We start from the raw sequence: 25,440 nt of genomic DNA, 5'->3' as shown, positions 1-25,440 counted from the left end.
TTTGTAATTTCTCTACCTTTGATTTTGTTGAAATAATTTATTTTATTTTAGCTCAAGAAAAATCCTAAATTATACTTACTAAAAATTGCATCCCAAAGATTTTGAAAATTGTGCAATTTTCTTTTTTAGTAAATAGTAATACTTATTAGAATACACATGAAAATAATAATATTAATGTTTTAAACCAGGTTTATAATACATTACCTAACCAAAGTACAACTACAAAAGAGTTTTAAAAGGGCCTAACTTTTGTAGTTGTAGACAATTGTGCAAATTGATTATGTTAATCCTTATCAAATGGTAGAAGGACCAATTTTATGGCTTAAAAATGCCAAAGCCTATCTCAGACCCTTGTTCACCCCACTTTGACTTGGTTTACCAAGTTTGACTAGGTTAACTGAATCCATCCAAAAACATTGAATTTCATAAGCCCACCTCCAAATCTCAATTCTAGAACATTTTGAAGGTTCAGGTTTAACCATTATTCACCAATATTTGAACGAAATTTGACTTATCTGATTAGGGTAAATCGAGATCCATGTGAAGAAGATGAAGTTCTCTTTAAAAAGATTGCTCACAAGCACAGATCGAGCTCAAAATGAGTGAGATATTGCAGAATCATTAAAAATAAAAAATAAAATGAAAAAAACTATCTAAACATTGTCAAATTTTGTTAAGTTTTGCAAATTAAGTTTGACCACAATCAAAGTAGAAAGAAAACATATCCGAAAATTTCCTCTTCAAAACACCCACCTTCCATGTGGAATAAGTTTTCAACCATAGCCCCAAAATAACAAAAAATTTGCATAATTGGAAATTTGTCAACAATAGCAATAACACTGAAAACGAAGGTCCGATAGGCAGTCAACTAAGTGTATGAAGTTGAGATGTCAAAAAGGCAAAATGGAAAGTAAAATATGTTTAGAAGAGAGGCTTAAGGAACAGGTTCATGGTAAGCACCACTTTCCCATTGATTTTTATTTTCTAGGGGAAGGAAAATATTGCAGAGTAATAACCTTCCTCTATTAGCCTAAAACAAAAACCTCCAATTGGGATGTGAATCATGAGGCTCATTATTTTGTTGGATATTTTTAGGGCACTAATAGGCCCTTCAACAACACCGAGGTGGTCCAACGGTTAGGATAATTGCCTTCTAAGCAACAAACCCGGGTTTGTCTCTTGACAAACGCATGCTGTGATTTTGTTTTCAAATTTATTTCTTTTGGCTTTCAACTTCCCAGTATCTCACAATCATCCAAGGTTTACTGCATTGACGACATTAAAATGCGCTTTTATCCTTTCAAAAAGTTAAAGAACCTTTGCACTACGTAGTCATATATAGGGATGGAGCTATTCTTTGGCTTTGGGGGGAAGTAGCCCTCCTAAAATTTGGAAAAAATTACTAGTACATGCATATAAGTAATAATTTAGCAATTTGATTCAATAAAATTACACTTAGCCACCATTAGAAATAACATACTCCAAAAAAAAACCCAATAACAATATCACAAAAGTTACAAAAATTAGCCCAATTTACCAATTTTACCAAAATAAAAAAAAAGCCCAGCCCTTAAATTTCCAAAGAAAAAAAAAATCACAACTAAGAAAGAGTGTGAGATGCTGAATGGAAAAAAGAGGCAAAAAGGTAGTGTCACTGTAGCACAACACGAGGTTACGTTTGGCATTGATTGGAAAAGACAGTTTTTTTATTATTCAACTTATTTTTACTATTATTCATGAGTCCCAATTCACTTTTTGGTACTATTCATGAGTTTTACTGTACTATTTTAACTAGTTTTTAGCTTTATTTATAATACTTTTAGTAAAAAGTTTTCAGTTTCAGCTAAATAAGCTATTCCCAAATGGACTTTGAGTATACAAACACATGCAGAATTGATGTTCTGAAGGACACGAGAGAGAGAGAGAGAGAGAGAGAGAGAGAGAGAGAGAGAGAGAGAGAGAGATTACAGTGGACGAAATAAAGAAAAAGGAAAAAGATGAAACAAAGCAAGAGAAACAAGTGAAGAAGGAGAGGGGGGAAATAAAAAGGATTAATTGTGTGGATGTAAAAAAGGTGGAGAAAAAAGAAAAGAAAAAGAAAGGACTAGAATATAAGGAATGGGTGGAGGGGAATAAAACATAAGAAAGCACAAATAAAAATTGTAGCATGTAGGAGGGTCGAAAAACTACAACCATGGGCCTAGTTGGGATTATATTTATGGTAGAGATATTTCTTTTGAGAGAGAGAGTTTCAATCTATGGCGTCTACTCTTGATGATAACTCTTTATTATCAAATTCAAACATCAATCGATTTTTGGTGTAGGCGAGGATTGAACCCTAGATTTCTTATTCAACCATCAGAGATTTTACTAGTTAAGCTAACTAGAATCCACTATGGTAGAGATATAAGTGGGAAAAAAAAAAAGTAATTTGGTCAATAATTACTAAAAAGATAATATAATTCTAGTATAATATATATTTATTTGACTATATATTAGCTTAATATATTGGGATTACACAATGTGGAGATTATATATATATATATATAAAGTATTGTTTTGACTCCCTTAATTTGTTTATACTAATTAGAGGTTCATAATAATTTTTATTTTATACTACAGCTCCCGAATTTGGAATCCTGGCTCCGTCCTTAGTCATACATTTTAATTTCAAATTCTACTAAGTACAACTCAATAGTTTCATGGGAGAATTAATCATGTCAAGACAAAAACATTATGAGATATTTGTTAAAAGAGCAGTGAAGACATTTTTGACAAGACCCGGGTAGTGGGCGATTTTGGGAATTACGTTAAGCATTAGCAAGGGAATAGGAATTCAGAACTTTTAAAAACTAAAAAGGAATGTATATTTCTCATTTTAAGGAATAGAGATTCATATGAAATGATTATTACACATAATAAAAATTTAACTAAACAACTGTATAGCTAAACCATAGAAATAACTATTACATTACAGTATCTATTACAGTCTACCAAACATCTCCTATGTCACTTTTAGTCACTTTGGACCTCAATCTCATCTAGCGATGGCATAGATGATTGAAGCAATGCAGAGCCACTTTTTGAGCCAAAATTGATATCCGTGGTTGTTGTGGAAGTAGAAGAAGTAGAAGAGAATGATAGATGTTCTCTAGGTTGATTTCCTGGCAAATTCATTAAGGGCTTGTTTGGGTTCATAAGCGATGCCATAGATGATTGAAGCAATGAAGAGCCATCAGTGGCTGTTGTGGAAGTAGAAGAATTAGAAGAGAAAAATACATATGCTCCACTAGGTCGACTTCTTGGCGAATTCATTATGGGCTCATTTGAGCTCATAAGCGATGCCATAGATGATTGAAGCAATAAAGAGCCATCAGTGTCTGTTGGGGAAGTAGAAGAATTAGAAGGGAAAACCACATATACTCCACTAGGTCGATTTCCTGGCAAATTCATTACGGGCTCGTTTGGGTCCATAAGAATATTCACCACTTTTCTCATCTTGGGCCGGAACATTGAATCTGGGTGCAAACATGAAAGCCCTACAATCAATGTCCTCTTCACTTGTTCCTCGTCAAATTTGCCTTGGAGCATTTGGTCCACACACTCGAGCAATCCATTTTCCCCGTATAAATTCCATACATAGTGTACTAGACCATGTTCATCCATGATATCCTTTGATCTTTTCCCACACACAACTTCAAGTACTACCATGCCAAAGCTATACACATCAGATTCTGGGGTAGCCTTTCCTATGAAGCCCATTTCTGGTGCCAAATATCCTGGAGTCCCCGCTAGCATAGTTGTAACAGAGGCATCATTTTGGAGAATTCTTGCAAGACCAAAATCACCAAGATGAGCATTAAAATCAGAGTCTAACATTACATTGTTGGGCTTAATGTCTCGATGAACCACAGGGTCACCACATTCTTCGTGCAGGTACAGTAATGCCGAGGCCAACCCTGTCAATATTTTGTACCTAGTTTCCCAGTCAAGAAACTCCTTTCCTATGAAACGGTCTAGGCTACCATTTGACATAAATTCATACACTAGGAGTAGATTCTCTCCCTCATGGCACCAACCTTGTAGTTGCACAATATTTTTGTGCCGCATGCGTCCTATGGTGCTTATTTCTGCCATATACTCTCTTTCACCTTTAGTTTGAAGAGTAAAATAAACAAGTGTAAGCACAAAAACTAATCCTGACAAATTAAGGAATTAATTCGGATATAATTATAGGAACTACATGAGTATTTTGTTGTTTCAAAATAAATATGATGTACTCACGGTTTATTATTTTGTTAAGATCCTCAAATGGAGAAAGTCCATTTTATTGTTAAAGATTTTATTTCATATATAACTTCAAATTAGTAATATTTAATATATCAATTTCAAATGGATCAATCTAAACCGTGAAGAATATTATCAAGAAACAATGCAATAGAATTAGAACAAAGTAACATACCTTGTTTTGAGGTTGCCGAAATCTTCTTGACAGCTATGACTTTTGGAGGAACCGAGATGGTACCTCTGTAAACACTTCCAAATCCACCCTTACCCAACAAGTTTTCCTTGCTGAAGTTGCGAGTAGCTTTTGAAAGCTGCTTGTACGTAAACATCTTAGGGACATTTGCTGCATTCCTAGATTGAGTTTCTATATCTAGATCTCTCTGATTTTTCTTCCTTAGCTTTCTTAAAACAGATGGAAGAAACACGCAAGTCACTATAACCAACAAAACCATGAAACATGTTGTAACACTAACCAATACGATCTTCTTGATTTTGTTGTCCTTTTCATGCCCATTGTGGATGGAAGAGGATGGCAATGGCACTGATGTGAAAACCCAATCAATGACCCTATGACTTTCTGAGACGAGCCCCGTAGAACCCGTAAAGCCCACGAAAACGGATCTTGGAACCGTGTCAGACATGACTATTGATTGTTCGAGAACGGTCACTAATGGTTTCCTAGAATATCCAACTGAAATTTGAAGCATTTTTTTCCAACCATCATAGTCAATTTTGACCTTGATATCTCTTCCACTTTTGAGCTCAATGCCAGTGTCGTTAAGACTTTTTGCTGCAATCGGATTTATCATGCTTGTTGTGTCAATGCCAATATGGTTTCCGTCTAAATCATATTCATTCTTGAAGGTGTCAAGCTCCACAGCTAATTGCCGAACAATACCTACATTTCCATTTTATTTGACACTTTAAAATATATTTTCAAATGCTTTTTCCTAACAAATTAAACCGATCAATTGGCTCAGTTGTGATCCAAACCTCCAAGTTCGTTGACTCTAGACAGCTAGTATATGCTTATATTCCTGAGTCTATAATGAAGACAAGAATTGGTTTGTGTTTTTCATCAATAGTGTTAAGGTTGTTGTGTGATTGTATGTGATAATTAAGTGATGAGAAGAATCATAAAAGATAGAGCACACACAAATGTTTACGTAATTTGGCCTCAATGGTGGCTCTAGGAATATTTTTTAAGGTGATAACAAAGAAATTTAAATCACACAAAATCTAATTAAAAGTTCGGATTTGTGTGAAAACACACAAGAACTTGTTTAGACCCCCAATTAAAATTACGGTTAGATTATTTTTACTCTAACTTATCTAAGTGTAGAATAAGAGTAAATGAAGCGTAATAAACCGATAACTATTCTAGTGCATAATTATGAACAAACAACAATAAAAATAAAGCACAAGAGTAAGGGAAAAGATATGCAATCACAAGATAACACCAAAATGTGTTATGGAAGATAAAACCGAAGAACTCGGCGAAAAACCTCTCCGCAACCCTCCAAGTCGAAATCAATCCACTAGAGAATAAAGTTGGAGTACACGAATAACAAAAGACCCTTCAAGCCTAGTCTACCCAATGTACTTGAGCTCTCCAAGCTCTTGCTACCAACGGACTTCTCTGAGTCATGTCTTCTCTAACTTTCTGGATCCCATAATACGCCCAATTGCATCCGTCAAGCCTTACTGGTTTCTTTTGACAAATTCCCAAAACTTCTCAAACTCCAAAACACTCTCTACACTCTAAATATGTGTGAGTTGTGTTTGGATATAAATCTCCTCTTAAGGTATGACAATGGGAGAGGGAAGGAAAATAGCCTATAATGATTTCTCAATAAGGATGAGTAATTCTCTCTCTAAAAGATAGGTGTGTTATGTTGTAGAAAACCTATCTAGGGTTTTTCTTCCTGAATTGCCTCTCATATTTTTGTGGGTAATGAGGGTATATATAGTATGAGTAAAGGATAAGAAAGTCGCACTTAAAATCTTCCAGGTAAAACGTTTTGCGAGTACTTTGCGAGAAGGCCTTACCCATGAGATAGTCGCGAAATTGATAGCCTGACATGACTCTTCAGCTTCTAGAATGTGCCTCTCACGTGCCCTTTTCGTGGGATACTCTTCTCGCGAGTTAATCGTGAAATTGCACTGATTCTTTATTTCATACTCGATTCTTCGCCAACTTAATACTAAACCCAATACAATAAAATCCCACAAAATACAAGAAACAAAATTAGAGCAATTACAACACTTTTTATCATGGAATAAAGCTAACATAAAACATAGTTGTAAATCACAATTTTAGACTAATAAAAAAAAAAAAATCAACATAAAAAAAAAAAAAAAAAAAAAAAAGGAAGCAAATAAATGAAGTATTACAATTTCTTTCTACTAACAAAGAGAATGAAAAAATGGTCTGAAAGGAGATAAGGTGGAAACTGAGAATGGTGAGATGAGTGTAATAAATTTAGAGATATTCTAAAATGATAATACATAAGCGAAAAATGTAGAGAGAGAGAGAGAGAGAGAGAAATGGATGATTTTTGTTACAACTGTAAACCGAGTCGCTAAGAAGAGAAAAATTGTTGCGATTGCAAAGTCAAAAACAGCATAACTACCTGCACTGTCAAGAAGAACTCACTACCATAGTATTACTCTTAATACCATTTTTTAAGGGTGAAAAAAGAAGAAGAAATTATAGATTATTTTTATATAATGGGTTGGATGAATTACAAATTTAAATGATTCAAAATTTGCAAAGTCAAAAGATAACATACCTTTAGAACATAGACGACCCATAGCACTAGTGTAAGAAGGGAAGGCTCCCCTTCTTACTTCAATTGGGTCGCCAGTCCAAAACCCAAGAATTAAGAAAAACTTTGTCTTCCAAAGTCTATCAGACGTAAGAAGAGACTCAATCATCCTATAGCCAGAGTCTCTAGCTAAAAATTGGTAAAATCCAAGAGACTTGTAGATCTCATCAAGTTTGTAATAGTAAAGGAACCCATTTACTGTGAGAGGATGATTCCCTTCAAATGCTTCTCTCCGCAAAACTTGCATTGCCACAATTATCCTCCAACCATTGGGGTTAAGTTGGTTGAGTCCAATACCTAGACTATGGAGGAGTTCCCTAGCAAAAGTGTTTAAAGGCAACCTCAAACCACCTTCAAATGCTTCTCTCCGCAAAACTTGCATTGCCACAATTATCCTCCAACCATTGGGGTTAAGTTGGTTGAGTCCAATACCTAGACTATGGAGGAGTTCCCTAGCAAAAGTGTTTAAAGGCAACCTCAAACCACCAAAAAGGTAGGATTCGTATATACCAACTCTAGAGGAATCTAGAGTATAACACCATTTACCAGGAGCAGGAAGACGAGTGTGAACGTCCATAGGAATCTGGTACATATTCCTAAGTGTATGAAGCCTATCTGCCTTAATTTTGGACAGAATGTTCATGGCACAACATTCCAACACATTGTCCACCTGATCAAAAGAAGGTGGGATGAATGATGTAGGAGCACTATGCTGATAAGCAGACGATTCAGACACTACCCTCTTCCTCATCTCTTCCTAGAAAACCTTTAAAGGAATTCCAGTAGTACCAGATGAATACCGTTCGTCCAAGGAAGTACTCTCACCACTACTATCCCCATTACTATCACTACTACTATTACTATAATTACTCTCATCATGATATTCATCTATCTTTCTGTCATCCTTATCACTAGACCAGGAAACTATGATTTCAACCATAAAGAAAGCTCTAAAGAAGAAAACCTTAGACAAGGAAGGAGATGATACCTGATTCTAGACGGAGAGGACTAAGGATGAAGGAGGACTCCTAGACGAGGCGTGAAGGACGAATGATGTTAGAAAAGAAAATATGAGAAAGTGAGAGGGTAAGAGAGAGATTGAGCTATTTATAGGGGACCAGGTGGGTCATTGAAACGACATGGACCAACTAGAAGATGCCATGTGGCCCATTTTTAAAGGAACGAAGTGATGCGACCTCCTAACCATTGTGATCAAGCCACATGGCAGCATCTATATCGATTGATTTCACCAAGTCATTCGACGCCACATGTATGACCCATCAACTAATCAGAAAGTGCAATGTAAAAATAAACGTAAAAATAAAAAAGAGAAGAAAAGGAAACAAGTACGACAAAGGCATAGACAACTTATGGACAAGGGGACAGTTGATGGTAATCAACAACAAGTATTCTTCGTCCATAGTGTCCAAGATCAACAATGTCCAAAACAACCTTGAAAAATGAGAAATAAGATGTACGCATCACAAACATAAAATAAAGACTTGTAACCAAGTCACTTGGTCGTCCAGCAAAGATTTGGTCATCTAAGGAAAGTATTGTCATCCATACAATATTCAAGTATGGACGACTAATAAACACTTAATAAATTTTCGAGTGTTTTCTACAATCTCAAATGGTTAGCCCACTAACTCACATCTTGGAACGTGTGGTTAATTCCCCAAATTTCGCTCCACATTTCCCACTAAGTCCACACATCCCCCCTGATATTAATGGCGCCCAACAAGTAGACCAACTCCAAACTCTCTATGAAAGGACCAAGCCTCATCCAGCTAAGGTACGTATTCACCATTCATCCACTCACTACTCCTATGATCTAGAAAGAGAACTGACTTAATCGTCAGAGGGTCCTTGTAGGTTCACCCTGGTCACATTTGATAGTTATTTTCTTCCTTCTCAAGTCACCTAACCATGGTAGAACTCCGGAGTATTTAACTTACTGATTTTCATGAATTATCAAAATTCAATACAATTATGTATTTGAATTTAATGAAAAACCTAATATATATATATATATATATATCTCACAACTAACTAGTATGCGAATGTCAGGTTGTATTGATTATTGCACATTTATTTGTATATATCGTATGTACACATCATTCATTTTGTATGTTAAATGTGAATATGTTTAAAAATTGCGGACAACACATGTGAAATTATAAACATTATGTGCACGAGTGTATAGTTAGGGTCCATTTGGTTGGAATGGTGAAAAAGTGAGAGAATTGAAAATGTTGGAGGGATAAAAAAGTGAAAGAATTGAATAGATTTAGTTTTCTTTTATATGTGTTTGGTTAAGAGGATGGAAAAATTGAAAGATGGATAACTTTTTTTGTTTAGTTGAGAAGAAAAATGAGAGAATAGAAAATAAAATTGATAAAAAATTACTTTTATGTCCCTATTAGATAAAACAAAAGTAATACATTATATTTTTATTAAAAATTTATGTATCAATGACTTCATAAAAAAAAAAGTTTTTAAAAAAAATCATAAGAAGTTCAAGAATATAAACTGTTTTCTTAAAAAAAAAATTTTAAAAAATAAATAACATGAAAAGAAACCAAAAAGAACTTTGTGAACGGGGCTCGGAGAAGAGCCAAGAGAAAAAAGACAAAATGTTCAATTTTTTTAACATGGCTGGGTGAAGAGTGCATGAGCTTGTGAATGTGGCAGCAGCTAGTTCTATTTTTTTTCAAAATGGAGGAGTAATTTTGTCCAAAATGCCAATGAGCTTTTGCTCTTTATTTCCAACCTCATTTTTTCCCCAATTTGGTTAGGTGAAGTTTCGGTGGTTGCCGAGAGAAAATTGAGTCTCACCAATTTTCTACCCCTTCATTCTTTCAACCAAACACCCTTCTCACCTATTTTCTCCCATATTTCTCACTTTTTTTTTTCATCTTCCCCAAAATCAATCCAACCAAACATAAAATTAATGTGTACTAGTAATTTTTCCTTTCTATAGCCTATTGGAAAAAAATGCTCATACACCCCTCTAAACTTTAAAATAATGGCCATTACAACCCCTTAACTTTTATTTTAACCAATTTACTCCTTAAACTTCACACATATACCAAATCACTACCTCAATTAGTCTCTATTAAAAATTTTAACAAAATATGCATGTGAGACACACTTGATGTTTGAGTTCAAATTTTTTGTCCCATTTTTCCTGTTTCACTCTATACTCCACCAATAAAAACCAGCCACATATTCACCTAACTAATTAAATACTACCATTATTAATTAATGGTAATAATTAATTAATTAAGTAAACATGTAGCAAGTTTTTATTGGTGGAGCATAGAGTGAAGCAGAAAAAGTGAACCAGAAGATTTAAACTCGGTTTGTTTAACCTACCAAATCTGAAATCTGAGAAGAAGAGAAACGTTCAAAAGTGAGAGGGAGACGATGATTAGAAGTTAGAACCACTGTGGCATCCTTACCTCTGTGCCGGAAATTAGTCCCGCCGTCCATTGTCCCGTCACGCTGGTCAATTGCATATCCATCTCTTGTTTGATAGCCACCATGTTACTGACATTTGCATTCTAAGTATTTTCCAAGATGCATCAATTTTGAGACTTTATTATCTTACAGTGAACTCTGATTTACAAGGCTGGATGTCTTCACTGATGTTTGACTATTGAAAGTTCAAATATGTGTATAAACACCCTTGAACGTTTAGACCCCCAAATTACAACTTAACCAATTCAAGCATTATATCAAACAACTAGTGTGCGGAAAATGAACATAAGCTACAATATAGAATTGGATAAACTATTTAAGCCAAATTAAAATCACAACCCACAGCAGATAATAAAAGGCAAAGATAAAAGGGAAGGAAGATGCAAACACAAAGACAACACGCGATGTGTTATCGAAGAGGAAACCGAAACCCTCGGCGTAAAACCTCTCCGCCGCCCTCCAAGTGGTAAACAATCCACTAGAAAATATAGTTGGGATACATGGATAGCAATAGACCCTCCAAGCCTAATCTACCCAGTGCACCTAAGCCCTCCAAGCTTCTTGCTCCAACGAGGTTGTGCCAAACCTTTTTCTTTTCTAGCTTCCCGGATTCCGCTACTAAACCGTAGCATCAACCAATGAAGATTGGTTCCTTCCTAACTGCTTCCCAAAAATCCAAACAGCTCTCTCACAGTGATGATTATGGTGAGAACAAGGTTTGGTAAAATGCCTCACAAGGATTTGACAATGGAGAGGAAGAGAGTTGAAGAATTTGAAGAGACTCTAATGTATAGATTGTGGGTGAATCAATCTTGTTTTTCTTTAGGGTTTCTCTCTCAAAATTCTCTCTGGAAACTCTCTTACATTTGTGGGTAAAAGGGGTATTTATACTGGAGTGAGAGAGGAATGTGAAACGTTAAGATTTACAAAACAGGGGTGGCTCGTGGCTTGAACTCGCGGCTTGACTAAGTCGCGAGATCCAGTCGCGAGATAACCGTATGGTCAGTTGTCCTGTTTTGTCCTATAGTGCTCCAGCTAGCATGACTGTTCACCTTCCGGCATGCTTGGCACGTGTGCTGTGTTTGGCAGCTTGCAGCCGCGAGTCACCCGCGAGTCTCTGTTTTCTTGCACACTCTTGAGCAAACTTCACTCTATCTTACTCACTACCCTTACAACAAACCCACTTAAATACAGGGTAACTAAATGCTGAAATACAAGTAAATTTGACACGGAATAAAACTAATTAGATGGTTGAATAAATTCAACCTTACAACTATGAATTCCTTAGAAGCTGCAATCAACAGCCAGACCAAATCCAATAACCCAAATAGCTGAGTCCCCCACAATCTTTACCAACCCAACAAAGAAAACTAACCAAAACCCACCAATCCAATTCCAAATCCCAACAACGCACACCGAATTCATCAAAACCCCCTTCTTCTTTTTTCTTTTTTTTTTTGTAAAAAGAGTTGCATATAAATTCCTTTAATCAAAAACTAAATTGAAAAAAAAAAAAAAAAAAAATTTGTTTTATTTAAGGTTCTTGGAGATCAAAGTCTAGGAGATTCAGAGGCTTAATTCCCCTGTCCAGATCCATTAACCTTCTTAAAATTGAAACTAACTGGTTTTAGAAATTCGAGACTTTTTTTTTTTTTTTTTTGGGTTTGTGGTGCGGATCCATATATTCTGTTGAATGGCACTGCGAGACCACAGATGGCAAGATGGATTTCTGGCGGCGGAGGGAGGGATGTTGCGGTGGTTTTGACCGATCATCTCTCTCACTCAAAACGTTTCTCTATTCTTTCCCTGAGTTCAGATTTCAGATTTGGTATTTTAAATGTCGTGTCTCACGTGCATATTCTGTTATAATTTTAACAGCATAATGAGTAAAGTTCAAGATTAAATTGACCAAAATAAAAGGTCATGGGTATAACGACAACTACTCTAAAGTTTAGGGGGGGTGGGGTGGCATTTTTCCATAGCCTATTTAAACTTTTAAATGTAGTGTCTCACGTGTTTGATATATTTTTCTATCCCAAATTAATGCAATTTATATTTCCAGGAAAGGGTCTAAAATCCAAACAGAAACATTAAAATATTAATACATATAACTATATATATATATATATATATACACACTTACCTTCGGTTGACCGATCAAGGATTCCGAGAAAGAAGCCATGGCTATCTGGTGGCGACGGATCAAGATTTGGCGCAATAATAAACGCCATTCCATCTCCTGAATCGGTTGAATTCTGGAAGGGAGAAATTCTAACAGTGAAGATGGTTGAGATATTGGCTGGCCATGCAAGCATAGGGTGGGAATACAGAACCCGGCCAACCTTGGTTTTTAGCTGAGTGAAATTGCCTTGTTGTGGCTCCGGTGTAATGCTCAAATATCCATCGACTGCAGTCGCTGAACCCATGCAAATAAGCTCTCTATTGCTGCAATTTTCAGGATTGAATGTGGGGAAAGAGAAGGTGATAGGGTCCATCACGGAGCTCAAAGAAGGTTGAATAAGAAAGGTAGAGAAGAACAAAAGCAAAAGCATGGTTGTAGATAAGGGACACAGCATAAACCAAAGACAGTTTCTTATGAGCATATAAGAACTGAGTTTAGATTGGAATGTAGTTCATTATTCCTAAAAGATGAGAGGGTGTTTAGATTGGGTGAAAACCAAGTTATATTTCATCACCCATAATCCAAAATACAGAGCCATTCTTTGGCTTTGTCCCCCTAAAATTTGGAAAAAACCACAACTGAGATAGAGTGAGAGATGCTGAATTGAAAAGAGATAGAGAGAGAGTTTATGGTGGACGAAATAAAGTAAAAGGAAGAAGATGAAACAAAACAAGTGAAGCAGGAGAATGTAGAAATATAAAAATGATTAATTGTGTGGATGTAAAAAAGGCGGAGAAAAAAAAGAAAAAGAAAAAGAAAGGTCTAGAAGATAAGGAAGAGGTGGAGGAGAATAAAACAGAAGAAAACAAAAATAAAAATGGTGGCATGTAGGTTGGTGGGAAAGCTAAAACCAATGACCTAATTGGGAATCTGGGATAACATTTATGGTAGAGATATGAGTGAAAAAAAAAAAAAAAAAAAAAAAAAAAAGTAATTTGGTCCATAATAATTAAAAGGATAATATAATTCTAGTATAATATATTTTTTTACTATATATGAGCTTAACATATATATATATATATATATATAACTTCTTTGATTTGTTAATAAGAATTAGAGTTTCATGGTAATTTTTTTTTTTATACTACAGCCGCTAACTTGGAATCTTAGCTCTGTTCTTACTTAATTGTTCTTATCGCTCAAAATTCAAATAATTGACTTTGAGGGATGAAAATCGGGAACACATCAACTAGTGGATCCCACCTACGTGTAAAGTCACCGCCCACAGGCAAAGTCATCATCAGTGGCAGTTCACCAAACGACTACAATACTGTTCACTTACCAGCATTTTTCTTTATTTTTTCCTCATTTCTCCCTAAATTTCACTTTCCCTTACCAATTTTTCCAGCCTCCATTGTTCTCTGTTTCCGAAAAGGTGAGCTGATGCTCTGAAATCTCCATGATTCGGTGTAGTGAAAGCTGATCTCCCTCTTCTTCTTCTATAGATCTAGGCCTTGCTGCCCATTTTCTTCGGTGAAAGCTCTTGGGTTTTCGTTTCTATTGTGAAGCTGTGGGTCTCTCTACTCGGGGCCGGCTCAAGGCCTAGGCAAGTTAGGCCTAGGCCTAAGGCCCCACCAAAAAACAAAAATTTTCTTAGGAAAAAAGGCCTCACTTTCCATAGTTGAAAGCCTAAATTTTTATAAAATTATATATATATTTTCTAAAGGTTGCACATTTTTTTTATTAGTGATGTTAAGGATACTACAAATTTTACTATTGGTTTACAAATTGTCATGTTATTAATTACAAAAAAGTGATATAAACATTCATTAGTTAAATTGATGAAGTTCATCAATGAGAGACAATGTCATATTATATTTTGAACATTTTACAGTGCTTTAAATTAGCTCATTTTTCTTTTTCATTTCTATTAAGACTCTCAAATTACGAAACCAATAGAATCTTAACTCAATTGAAACCCTAAAATATTTCAAAAAGATGTTGCAAATGTGTTAAATCATCAATTATAGATTAATCTCCCTTGATAGTTTGAGACTTTGATTTTTGTAAACTAATATTTGACAAAGCCATACACCAAATAATATCTATCTCTCTCTCTCTCTTAAAATCAAAATATAAAATTAAAAATTAGATTACAACTTTATTTAACTATACTTCGTCTTATATCCAAAATAAAGTATCTTTTTCAATCACAATATATTTTTATTTCTTTTTATTAATATTTATAATTCAACTATGATATTCAATTCTCTATATGAAATTAACATTAGTCTAGTTGTATTATTTATGTATTTAATGTATCAAATTAATCTTAGTTTAATTAGTATTAAATAATTTTGTTTAATTAATAGTTATATATTAAAGGCCCCACATAAATTTTTCGCCTTAGGCCCCAAATTATGTTGAGCCACCCCTGCTCTACTGCAAGTTACTCTCATGCCGTGGTCATCCTCAACCTCTCAGTCTCGCGTCTTGGTTATAATTTTTAATTTCTATTGTTGGAGAATATTGTTGGTGCATCTAATAGGGCACGTAACAAAGCTGGGCTTATCCCTTCGTGACAGTAGTTTGTATTTGTATATATCTTATCATTTGATAGCTATTTGATTGGTATGTCATATTATCGTATCCAATATAATAAAAATTAGGTTTAAAAATTGTGATTGTGTCAAATGACTTCACCACATTGTAATATTTTTTTTTTTTAATTTTTCAATAAATTCATTAACTTAAATTTTTAGATAAAAACAATTTTTTTTTTTTTTTTTATCTTTATCAACTTTTTTGGATAAAGTAACAATAAATATTCTAATGAACTTCTTTTTTTTCTTTCTTTTTTTTTTTTAATTTTATAAAGTAACAATTTTACTAGCTTATATTAGTATTTTATTTTATTCTTTTGGGGATAAACATTTATCCTACATTATCTATTTTCTAATAATAAAATAACAAATTTAAAAGTATTATTTTTTCTTCTCAAAATTTTTTCTTTTAAAATAAATAACAAAAAAATAGCTAATATTTATTAACTTTAAGATAAATTTAAAAAAAAAAAAAAAAATCTAATAACATTAGCTATTTTTTTGGGATAAAGTAAAAAAAAAAAAAAAAAAATTAATATGTAATTAACATAAACTTCTTAATTACGTAAACTCGTTTTTTCTTTCTATTCATATGAAGTTATCAACTTCTTCATGACTTAAAATTTTTTAATATAAAAGTGGGGGTATATATACGGTTTGGTATATTTTTCCCTGTTTCCTACCATACAGTTTTTTGATGTATTCTTTACTTCTCATACTTACCTTACCTATGAAACTTGCATGTATGTATTTTGCCTTTTTCTTTTTCTTTTTTCATCAAATTGAATATGTTTTGTGTGCGGGTTGCCTTTTGTTTAAGTTATTTTTGTTAACTTTGATCTAATTTATATGCTTTTATGGTCTTTAGAATCAGTTGTATATCTTCCATGAAAACTAATAGATTAATTTTAACAAAAATTTTATTCACTTTTTGAAAGATCTATTTTCCAATATGTGTAGATCCCACAAGTAGTCATGAGACCAAGATTTGAGCATCCAAAACCATGATAATGAACATCACTCCACGAAGAATGGAGACAAAAATTGATTAAATATAAAAAGGGTGATGTCAAAACAATGAATATTTAAGGTGATGTGAAATCTCCATGACTTCATTGCCTCCCCCTTACTGTCAAAGTTAATTCAATTTTCATGTGAGTATCTTTACTTTAATTCTAATTCCAGATTTTTTTTTTTTAATGTTTAGAAATTAATATTTTTTGTAATTATTGAATTTAGAGTTTCTTTGTATCTATATATTTATGTGTGTGTTATTGTGAGTTTTGATTTAAAATTTTTTATTTATTTATAAATTTTGGTGGTTTTAATTTGTAAATTTGGGATGATTGCTTGGGGTTAAAGTAAAAATATTAGGTCAATTTTAATCATAATTCATGCAATAGTAGGGTGTTAGATGTTGATATTAATTTTATGCTTATTTACATTAATTAACATAAACATCTTAACATGTTTAGTGTTGGTATTAATTTGACACTTTGAGAAGCAAGCGCTTCATTATATTAGTTTGTATTTGTAAATATCTTATCATTTGATAGCTATTTGATTTGTATATATCTTATATATTTGATATGTAAATAAAGGCACAACAAAATGATATGTCAGAATCTTATATATTTTATAGTTTTTAATTTCTATTTGATTTGTATATATCTTGTTGTGTACATACCTCTATATAGGTTGTATCTATAATTGGAAACATCATCCAAGCTTTCTCATTTTGTTGTGTCTTTATTTTCTCTAGCATCAGTTGGAATAATATAAAGGATATCGATAGTGGTAGTTTGGAGCTGAGAAGGAACATTGAAGCAGAGAGTGTCCTACGCGGGTACGTATAGTAGCTGTTCCACAGCTTTACTTACATAAAGTTGAGTTATTGAATTGAAATACTCTCATGCGTCTATTTAGCTTACATAAAGTTGTGTTATTGAATTGAAATATTTATGGTTGTATAAGAGATTTGGGATTCAATCCCTTCCTACACCAAAAACTGATTGGTGTCTTGGTCTGATGATAAATAGCTATCATCAAGAGCGGACGCCATAGGTTGAAACTCTAAAACAAAAAAGTTAAGTGGTAAATATTTTTGCAAATAATGATATTTGACAATTTTGGCCATTGACTTTGTGGTAAAGTTGTATTCACTGTTAGAGTAATGCTACAGACACAAACTATTTTACAACATTTTTACAAACTGCTGATGTGGCAAATTCTTACTAGTTCTAATATGGGCCCCTAACTAACATCACATTTTTACTTGCAATAACTATTTGGAAAATACTAAAGCCACATCAACAGTTTGTAAAAATGTTATAAAATAGTTTGTATCTGTAGCATTACTCTTTATTGTTAATCTTTGTTCTACATAGTTAGATCAATGGTTAGAACATGCAATCAAATGGTAATCTTTGTTCTGCATAGTCAACCAAAAAAAAAAGCCCAAAATGACTTTTCATACGCTCCCACACGTCTTTCCTCCTTCTTCTTTTTTTTTCAAATTTACCACGAAGTCAATCTAATGCTAGTAGATTGTTCTTGCTTCAAATTTCTTTCATACTTTAGAAGACTTGTTAACAGGTCTTTTGAAGAATAAAAGAAGTTTGTGCCCCATGGTAGAGAGATTGCTTGAACGGTAACATCTTGCATTTGGGGCATTTGACTCGGAATATTTTTGGTATTTTTTGGAAATTTCTCTTGTATTTCCTACAAAGAAGATAGTGGAACAAGAATCAACTGCAGCTCTAGGAAATATTTTATAGGTGATCCCTAAGAAATTTAAATCATACAAAATTTAATTGAAAAAAAAACTTGAATATATTAACATCACAAAATATGCATGTAAATACATAAAGTTTTATAATTTCATTCTATGTGTTTTCATATTTTAAATTTGTTACATGATAGTTTTATTACCAATGTTATAAGCTACATCTCTTCAATATACTTAACTAAGCAATCATTCATCCACTATTGTGATTGTAGCATTACTCAATTAAGATGAAAATTCAACTCAACTTTAATTTTTGTTATTGCATTATTTTTGTTGTATGCATATCATTATTGGTATGTGTAAATAGTGTTACTCTATTAACAATTCAACACATAAAAGTTGTAAATACACTACCTCACCCCTAATTACTTCAATAGTCTAATTTTTGTCTTTAATAATTACTACCCCACTACTACACATGCCCCACTCAAGAGACAATTAGACAATAAATCAATGGTAAAAATACAAATAACACTCACAAAGTATAATGTAAAATAGTATAAAAGGTTATTTTTTAAATTTATATAATCCCAAAATTCACTTGCATCAGATTAGTCAAACTTGTGTAAAATAAAAATAAAAAAGAGCTACATTGTTACTATTGCTATGTAAATCGATAAAGAAATAATAATAAATAAGAGAAAAAGATAAATGAATTGGGAGAATAATGAAAAATTAATAATGAAATAATATTTTAATGAGATGTAGTATAAAATAAATAAGGTAAATTCCACTAAGATACCTTGAAATAAGTTATTTTTTTCAACCGTTTTAGGGACTAAGTTGGCTTTAGGAACCAAAATAATTAGTTTTGAAAAGTATTAAGCTTGATTGAGATTAGCTCAAATTTCAAGATATGTTAATGAAATTTACTTAAATAAATAATTTGATATAAGATATTTTAAAAAATAATTATGTAAAATAAAAATAATACATTTTTATATTGAAATAGACAAAAACATTTTGCACAAGACTTGAATACCACAATAATTCAATAAGTAAATTTTTTTTTTTGGGAGAAATAAGTAATATATTTTAAAATTTCAACTTTTAAGCTTCTACATGAAGCCCAAGGTCTCGTAGCAAGTGTAAAATCGGTAATTTGGTACATCACTTTATTCTCCAATAGTAGTCTAGTATCCATTGAAATTTCAGATTCTAATAACTTCATTCACGTGGGGGGAGGGTCATATAGACATAGTGCCTGTTCATTTCAGCTTTCCCAACCCAAAAAGCACTTTTTGAAACCATAAATGTAATATATGCGTTTGGTGGAAGCTAAAAAGCAACTTTTCAAAAAAAGTTGTGTTTAGCTCATGTGAAGAGAATGCGCATTCTCTTAATGGAGGTATGAGGAGCCTTTTCCAAAATCCCGTGCATGTTGAAAAATCCTACCGTTGGACTTTGGGTGAAGTTACCAAATTGCCCTTCACATTTTATTGAAAATCTAACTTTACCCTTTGGTAAATCAAAAGATAAGCTTCACGCCATTCCTCATTCCTCTCATCTCTCTGCACTGCCCTCTGCCCTCTCAATAACAAATTTCCAAATCCAAACACAAAAAAATCTATAACAAATTCCCAAATCAACTAAGGAAAAAAAAAAAAAAATCAATCCCTTGCAAATTAGGATTCCTCAAAATGCAAAACAAAAAAATATAAGAATATAGCAAAATCTTTCAAATGGAGTTTGTACCCATCTTGCGGTGGATGGATTATGGAGGTTTGGAGAAGAAGTTGAAAAGTCTCTCCAAGAGGACAGATGAGTTCTTGCAAACACTTATTGATGAGCAAAGGTGTAAGGAGGAAGAGGGTAACACTATTATTGACCATATGCTTTCGTTTGCTATGCTCTGAACCAATCTTCCTGATCTGAATCATCCCGTTTGTGAGTGGTTGAATTTAGAGAAAAAGAAAAGAATCAAGAAGATCAGGGTGAAGAAGTGCATGGGTGTTATAGACGAAGTGCTAAGAAAAAAAAAAAAGGAAGAAGGAGAGCTCTGTGGAATGTTCTAGAGTTTGGAGGAAGTGGTAGGGAAAAAAAGAGGAAAGAAGGAAAAAAAAGAAAAGAGTAAGGGTACATGTGTGGAGGAGAAAGAAAGAGGGGAAAAAAGAGGGGGGAAAAAAAGGAAAAAAAGAAGGAAATGCGGTACGTGTGTGGAGGAGAAAAAAATGGGGAAAAAAGGAAAAAAGAAAGAAATGTTATCACAATATTTTCAAAATACTTTCACAATAAATTTTAAGTGGTAGGTTATTATTAGTTAATATTGGTGAGAAAAAAAATTAGAAAGAGAAAAAAAATAATTTTAATAGTATGTTCAAATTAAAATTAGTATCAATTTTTATCACAATATTTTCACAATACTTTTACAATAAATCTTAAGTGGTAGGTTATTATTAGCTAATATTGGTGAGAAAAAAATAATTTTTTTAGAAAGAGAAAAAAATAATTGTAATAGTACATTCAAATTAAAATCAATATCAATTATCACAATATTTTCATAATACTTTCACAATAAATTTTAAGTGGTAGGTTATTATTAGCTAATATTAGTGAGAAAAAAATAATTTCACAATATTGATTTAAGTATGAAATAAACTCCTTTATATATATATTGTCATTTTTGGTAATTTACCACTCAAACCACCATTTCTATAAGTGCTAGCCAAACACTCATGGCATGTTTGGTAAACTGTAATAAGCACTGTAATGTAATAATTATTCCTATGGTTTAGCTATTTAATAGTTTGGTTATGTTTTTATTACAGGGAATAGTTATTCCTTATGAATAGCTATTCTTTAAAATGAGGAATAACTATTCCTCTCTAAAAAGGTTGTAATAGTTATTCCTTAGTAGATGTAATAATTTTTAACATTAATATATTTCCAAATAAATAAACTTTCCATATCCACCTAACAATTATGGAAATAAAAAATCATAAAAAAATAACTCATCTCTCTAAAATTTAAAATATGTTATTTTCTAAGAAATATAATTGTATGAATGAGATTTTTTCTAAAATAGATCATAAGTTTTATTCTAATATTACAACTCACAATCAAACTAATGAATAGGTTTAGTTATTTTATTACAACACATTTTATTTCTGGTAATAAAGATTATCATTCCTGTTGTAATCCACATTCAATGTACCAAATGTACTCTCAATTTTTTTTCAAAAAACACTTTTTAACAGTTTTTATTAAACACTCCGCTTTTACAAAAAACCCAGTTTTATATCACACTTTTTGAAAATCCCACTTTTTCAAAAAATCCAATTTCAAAAAGCTAAACCAAACTCACCCATAGTAGCATTATTTTGACTTCATGGTAAAGCTGTATTCAACTAGTCCAGCTTTTTGTTTTTGGATAGTAAGACCCAAAAACCCACGTATTGAGACACTTCTTCCATTTTACCCTCACACTCTAAACTTTCCTCACGATTCGAATTGGCCCAATTCCCTATACTTTTTTCTTTTTACACTTTAGGTCTGTTTAGATACCGCTTATTACTAAAAACTGAAAACACTGTAGCAAAATAATTTTTAAATGTGTAAATAGTGCTGTGGAACTCAATTTTAAAGTTATTTTTACTGAAAAAAAAAATACTTGCAGGTCTCTTAAACAATGCAAGGGACCCACTAAAAAATGCTGGACGTAACTAAAAAATCATTTCAGCTCTATACAAATGTTCAGTGTGGGTCTGTTTGGGATTCGTTAATTTTGAAGAAACTGAAAACTTTTTGCTGAAAGTACTATAGATAAATGTAAAAGTTAACTGAAATAGTGCAGTAGAACCTATAAATAGTACCAAAAAATATTGTAGAGCCCATAAATAGTAACAAAAATAAATTAATGCTAGTAGATTGGTCTTGCTTCAAACTTCTTTCATATTTCAGAAGACTTCTTAACCGGTCTTCTAAAGTGATAGGGGTAATTTTGACTAAGGCTCAACAAATCTCAATAACACCACGCAAGGAAACTGATGGCACCCACGGGTCTGTCAATCCCACAGGAGCAGACGGATGATCCAGAGGGATGGCGTGAAAAGCGACAAGGCCACGTTAATGCCCAACACAAGAATCTTTCAACATGAGTAGAAAGTAGAAACAGTGAATGTGGATAAGAAGAAAATTAAAAATTGTGTTAAGGGAAGACTTTTTTTTTTTTTTTTTTTTTGGGTGTGTAGGATAAGGGTAGATTTGTGATGCTCATGAAAGTAGATAAAAAATAATAATTTTCCAGTTGTTGGGGTCCTTGTGGTGAACAAGTGTCAATCGTTAGATCGTTGGCCTTATTGGACTCAGGTTCCTTTTTGAGAGTCTATTTTGAAATTCACTCCACCTCGAGGAAGATCGAAGCCTAAAATTTTAAGTTTTCAAAAGAGACGGTCCAAATTCTAGGAAGGGGGTTATGGACAATAAAGTAACTTTAACTTAAATCCAACAATAAAGAAAGAAATAGGACAATTCAAATCCGATGGTTAGTATAATCGTGAGTCCAATGACAAAACATCAATAAAATAGTACAAATTTCAGTAGTAGAGAGACTTTGGACATGTTTTCTAGGTAGAAACATGATTCAAAACACTTTCTTTCAAGGGTGGCACATTTCAAGCAATCTCATGGCTGCAGTCTTCGCACCACTACCTCCTTTATCACTGAGCGGTCATTTAAGGGCCTTAGATAATGATCTGAACTATTTCCTTTTCAATGTTGAAGCTTATGATCCCTGTTGGAGCATTTTAATATTAAATAATTAAAATGAATAAATGTTACAATATAAATGTAAAGATGTGGGAGTGAATATGGAAGGAGTGAATATGGAAGATGAAGAGTTAATGAAAATGTTTAATCCCACATTGAAAAAGAGAGAGACTATTTTATTCTTTTTTAATTGTGGTGATTAATGGGCTAACATGAATTGTCTCAGATATTGGGCTAGATACGTGCGCAAGAGGGAGGTGAAGAGTGGAGGTAGAAGGACCAAATTTATGGTTAAAAATGCCAAAACCTATCTCAAACCCTTGTTCACCCACTTTGACTTGGTTTAACCAATTTTTAAACAAAATTCGACTTTTCTAATTAGGGTAAATCGAGATCCATGTGAAGAAGATGAAATTCTCTTTAAAAGATTGCTTACAAGCACAGATCGAACTCAAAATAAGTGAGATATTGCAGAATCATTAATAAATAAATAAAACATTATCTAAACATTGGCAAATTTTGTTAAGTTTTGCAAATTAAGTTTGACCACAATCAAAGTAGAAAGAAAACATATCCAAAAATTTCCACTTCAAAACACCCACCTTCCATTTGGAATAAGTTTTCAACCATAACCCCAAAATAACAGAAAATTCGCATAATTGGAAATTTGGAAACAATACCAATAACACTGAAAACGAAGGTCCAAAAGGCAGTCAACTAAGTGTATGAAGTTGAGAGGTCAAAAAGGCAAAATGGAAAGTAAAATATGTTTAGAAGAGAGGCTTAAGGATCGGGTTCATGGTAAGCACCACTTTCCCATTGATTTTTATTTTCTAGGGGAAAATACTGCAGAGTAATAACCTTCCTCTATTCGCCTAAAACAGAAACCTCCAATTGGGATGCGAATCATGAGGCTCATTATTTTGTTGGATATTTTTAGGGCACTAATAGGCCCTTCAACAACACCAAAGTGGGCCAATAGTTAGGATAATTGCCTTCCAAGCAATAGACCCGGGTTTGTCTCCTGGCAAACGCATGCTGTGATTTGATTTCGTTTTCAAATTTATTTCTTTTGGCTTTCAGCTTCCCAGTATCTCACAATCATCCAAGGTTTATTGCATTGACAACATTAAAATGCGCTTTTATCCTTTTAAAAAGTTAAAGAACCTTTGCACTACGTAGTCATACACAAGGATGGAGTTATTCTTTGGCTTTGGGGGACAGTAGCCAGTAGCTCCTTAAAAGTTGGAAAAAATTATTAGTATATGCATATAAGTACTAATTTACAATAAAAATAAGCCATTAAAAATAGCATACTCCAAAAAAATAAGCCCAATAACAAAATCATGAAAGCTACAAAAATTAATAACACCTGAAAGTTACCTGAATTAATTTTGTTGACACTAATTTATCCTGAATTTTGTGACAAAAATTAACCCAATTAATTTTGTTGACACTATAGCAAAAAGAAAATCTGCTATGGTGTCACTGCAGCACAACACAATAGCAGATTGAGGTTACATTTCACATTGGTTGAAAAAGACAGTTTTTTTTTACTATTCAGCTTATTTTGCTACTATTCATGAGTCTCATTGCACTTTTTGGTACAATTCATGAGTCTCATTTTACTATTTCAACCAGCTTTTAGCTTTATCTACAGTACTTTCAGCAAAAAGTTTTTAGTTTTAGCTAAATAAGCTATTCCGAAATGGACTTTGAGTATACAAACACATGCATAATTGATGTTTTGAAGGACACGAGAGAGAGAGAGAGAGAGAGAGAGAGAGAGAGAGAGAGAGAGAGAGAGTTTACAGTGGATGAAATAAAGAAAAAGGAAAAAGATGAAATGAAGTAAGAGAAACAAGTGAAGAAGGAGAGGGGAGAAATAAAAATGATTAATTGTGTGGATGCAAAAAAGGTGGAGAAAAAAAAAAGAAAAAGAAAGGTCTAGAAAATTAGGAATGGGTGGAGGGGAATAAAACATAAGAAAACACAAATAAAAATCGTGGCATGTAGTTGGGTGGGAAAACTAAAACCATGGGCCTAGTTGGGATTATATTTATGGTAGATATAATTTTTTTTTAGAAAGAGTTTCAACCTATAGCGTCCGCTCCTTATAATAGCTCTTTATTATCAGACTAAGACACTAATCGGTTTTTAGTGTAGACAAGGATTGAACCTCATATATCTTATTCAACCATCAGAGATTTTGCTAGTTGAGCTAACTGGAACCCATTATGGTAGAGATAAATGTGAAAAAAAAAGTAATTTGGTCCATAATTATTAAAAAGATAATATAATTCTAGCATAATATATTTTTATTTTACTATATATTAGCTTTATATATTGGGATTACACAATGTGGAGATTATTTATATATATATATATGATAGGTTTAAGTTACACTTAGTGTAACTTGACTAGAGTTACACCCATTTTATACCGTTGATTCTCATTAAATCTAACGGTTAGTAAAATACTACCTCTCACATCATTAATATGTAATTATTATTTGATAGGTCAACTCGTTTTAATTAAATCCCCCACATTCACTACCTCTCTCTCCTTAATAATCATCTTCCGCTTATTTAAAATAAAAAATAAAAAATCTTATTCTCCCCG

General features: G+C 32.9%; 1 protein-coding gene across 4 annotated transcripts in view; it reads right to left on the bottom strand.

Moving 5' to 3' along the window:
* Nucleotides 1-2,843: 2,843 nt before the first annotated feature.
* LOC126712947 (probable L-type lectin-domain containing receptor kinase S.5) overlaps nucleotides 2,844-25,440 on the bottom strand; it is a 32,663-nt gene continuing 10,066 nt past the window's right edge. For 2 of the 4 annotated variants that reach the window (XM_050412502.1, XM_050412499.1), the window contains one exon: nucleotides 2,844-3,030. In XM_050412502.1, the coding sequence (XP_050268459.1) occupies nucleotides 3,016-3,030 (15 nt within the window). In that variant the 3' untranslated portion in view covers nucleotides 2,844-3,015. Of the gene's footprint in view, nucleotides 4,152-4,462; nucleotides 5,186-12,741; nucleotides 13,125-25,440 lie in introns of all 4 variants that reach the window. The other 2 variants (XM_050412501.1, XM_050412500.1) reach the window with 2 other exon arrangements.

Source organism: Quercus robur, chromosome 2 (assembly GCF_932294415.1).
Source record: "Quercus robur chromosome 2, dhQueRobu3.1, whole genome shotgun sequence".
NCBI classification, from domain to species: Eukaryota; Viridiplantae; Streptophyta; class Magnoliopsida; order Fagales; family Fagaceae; genus Quercus; species Quercus robur.
Note: the sequence above shows the minus strand (reverse complement) of the source record. Positions and strands in the feature narration are given on the sequence as shown.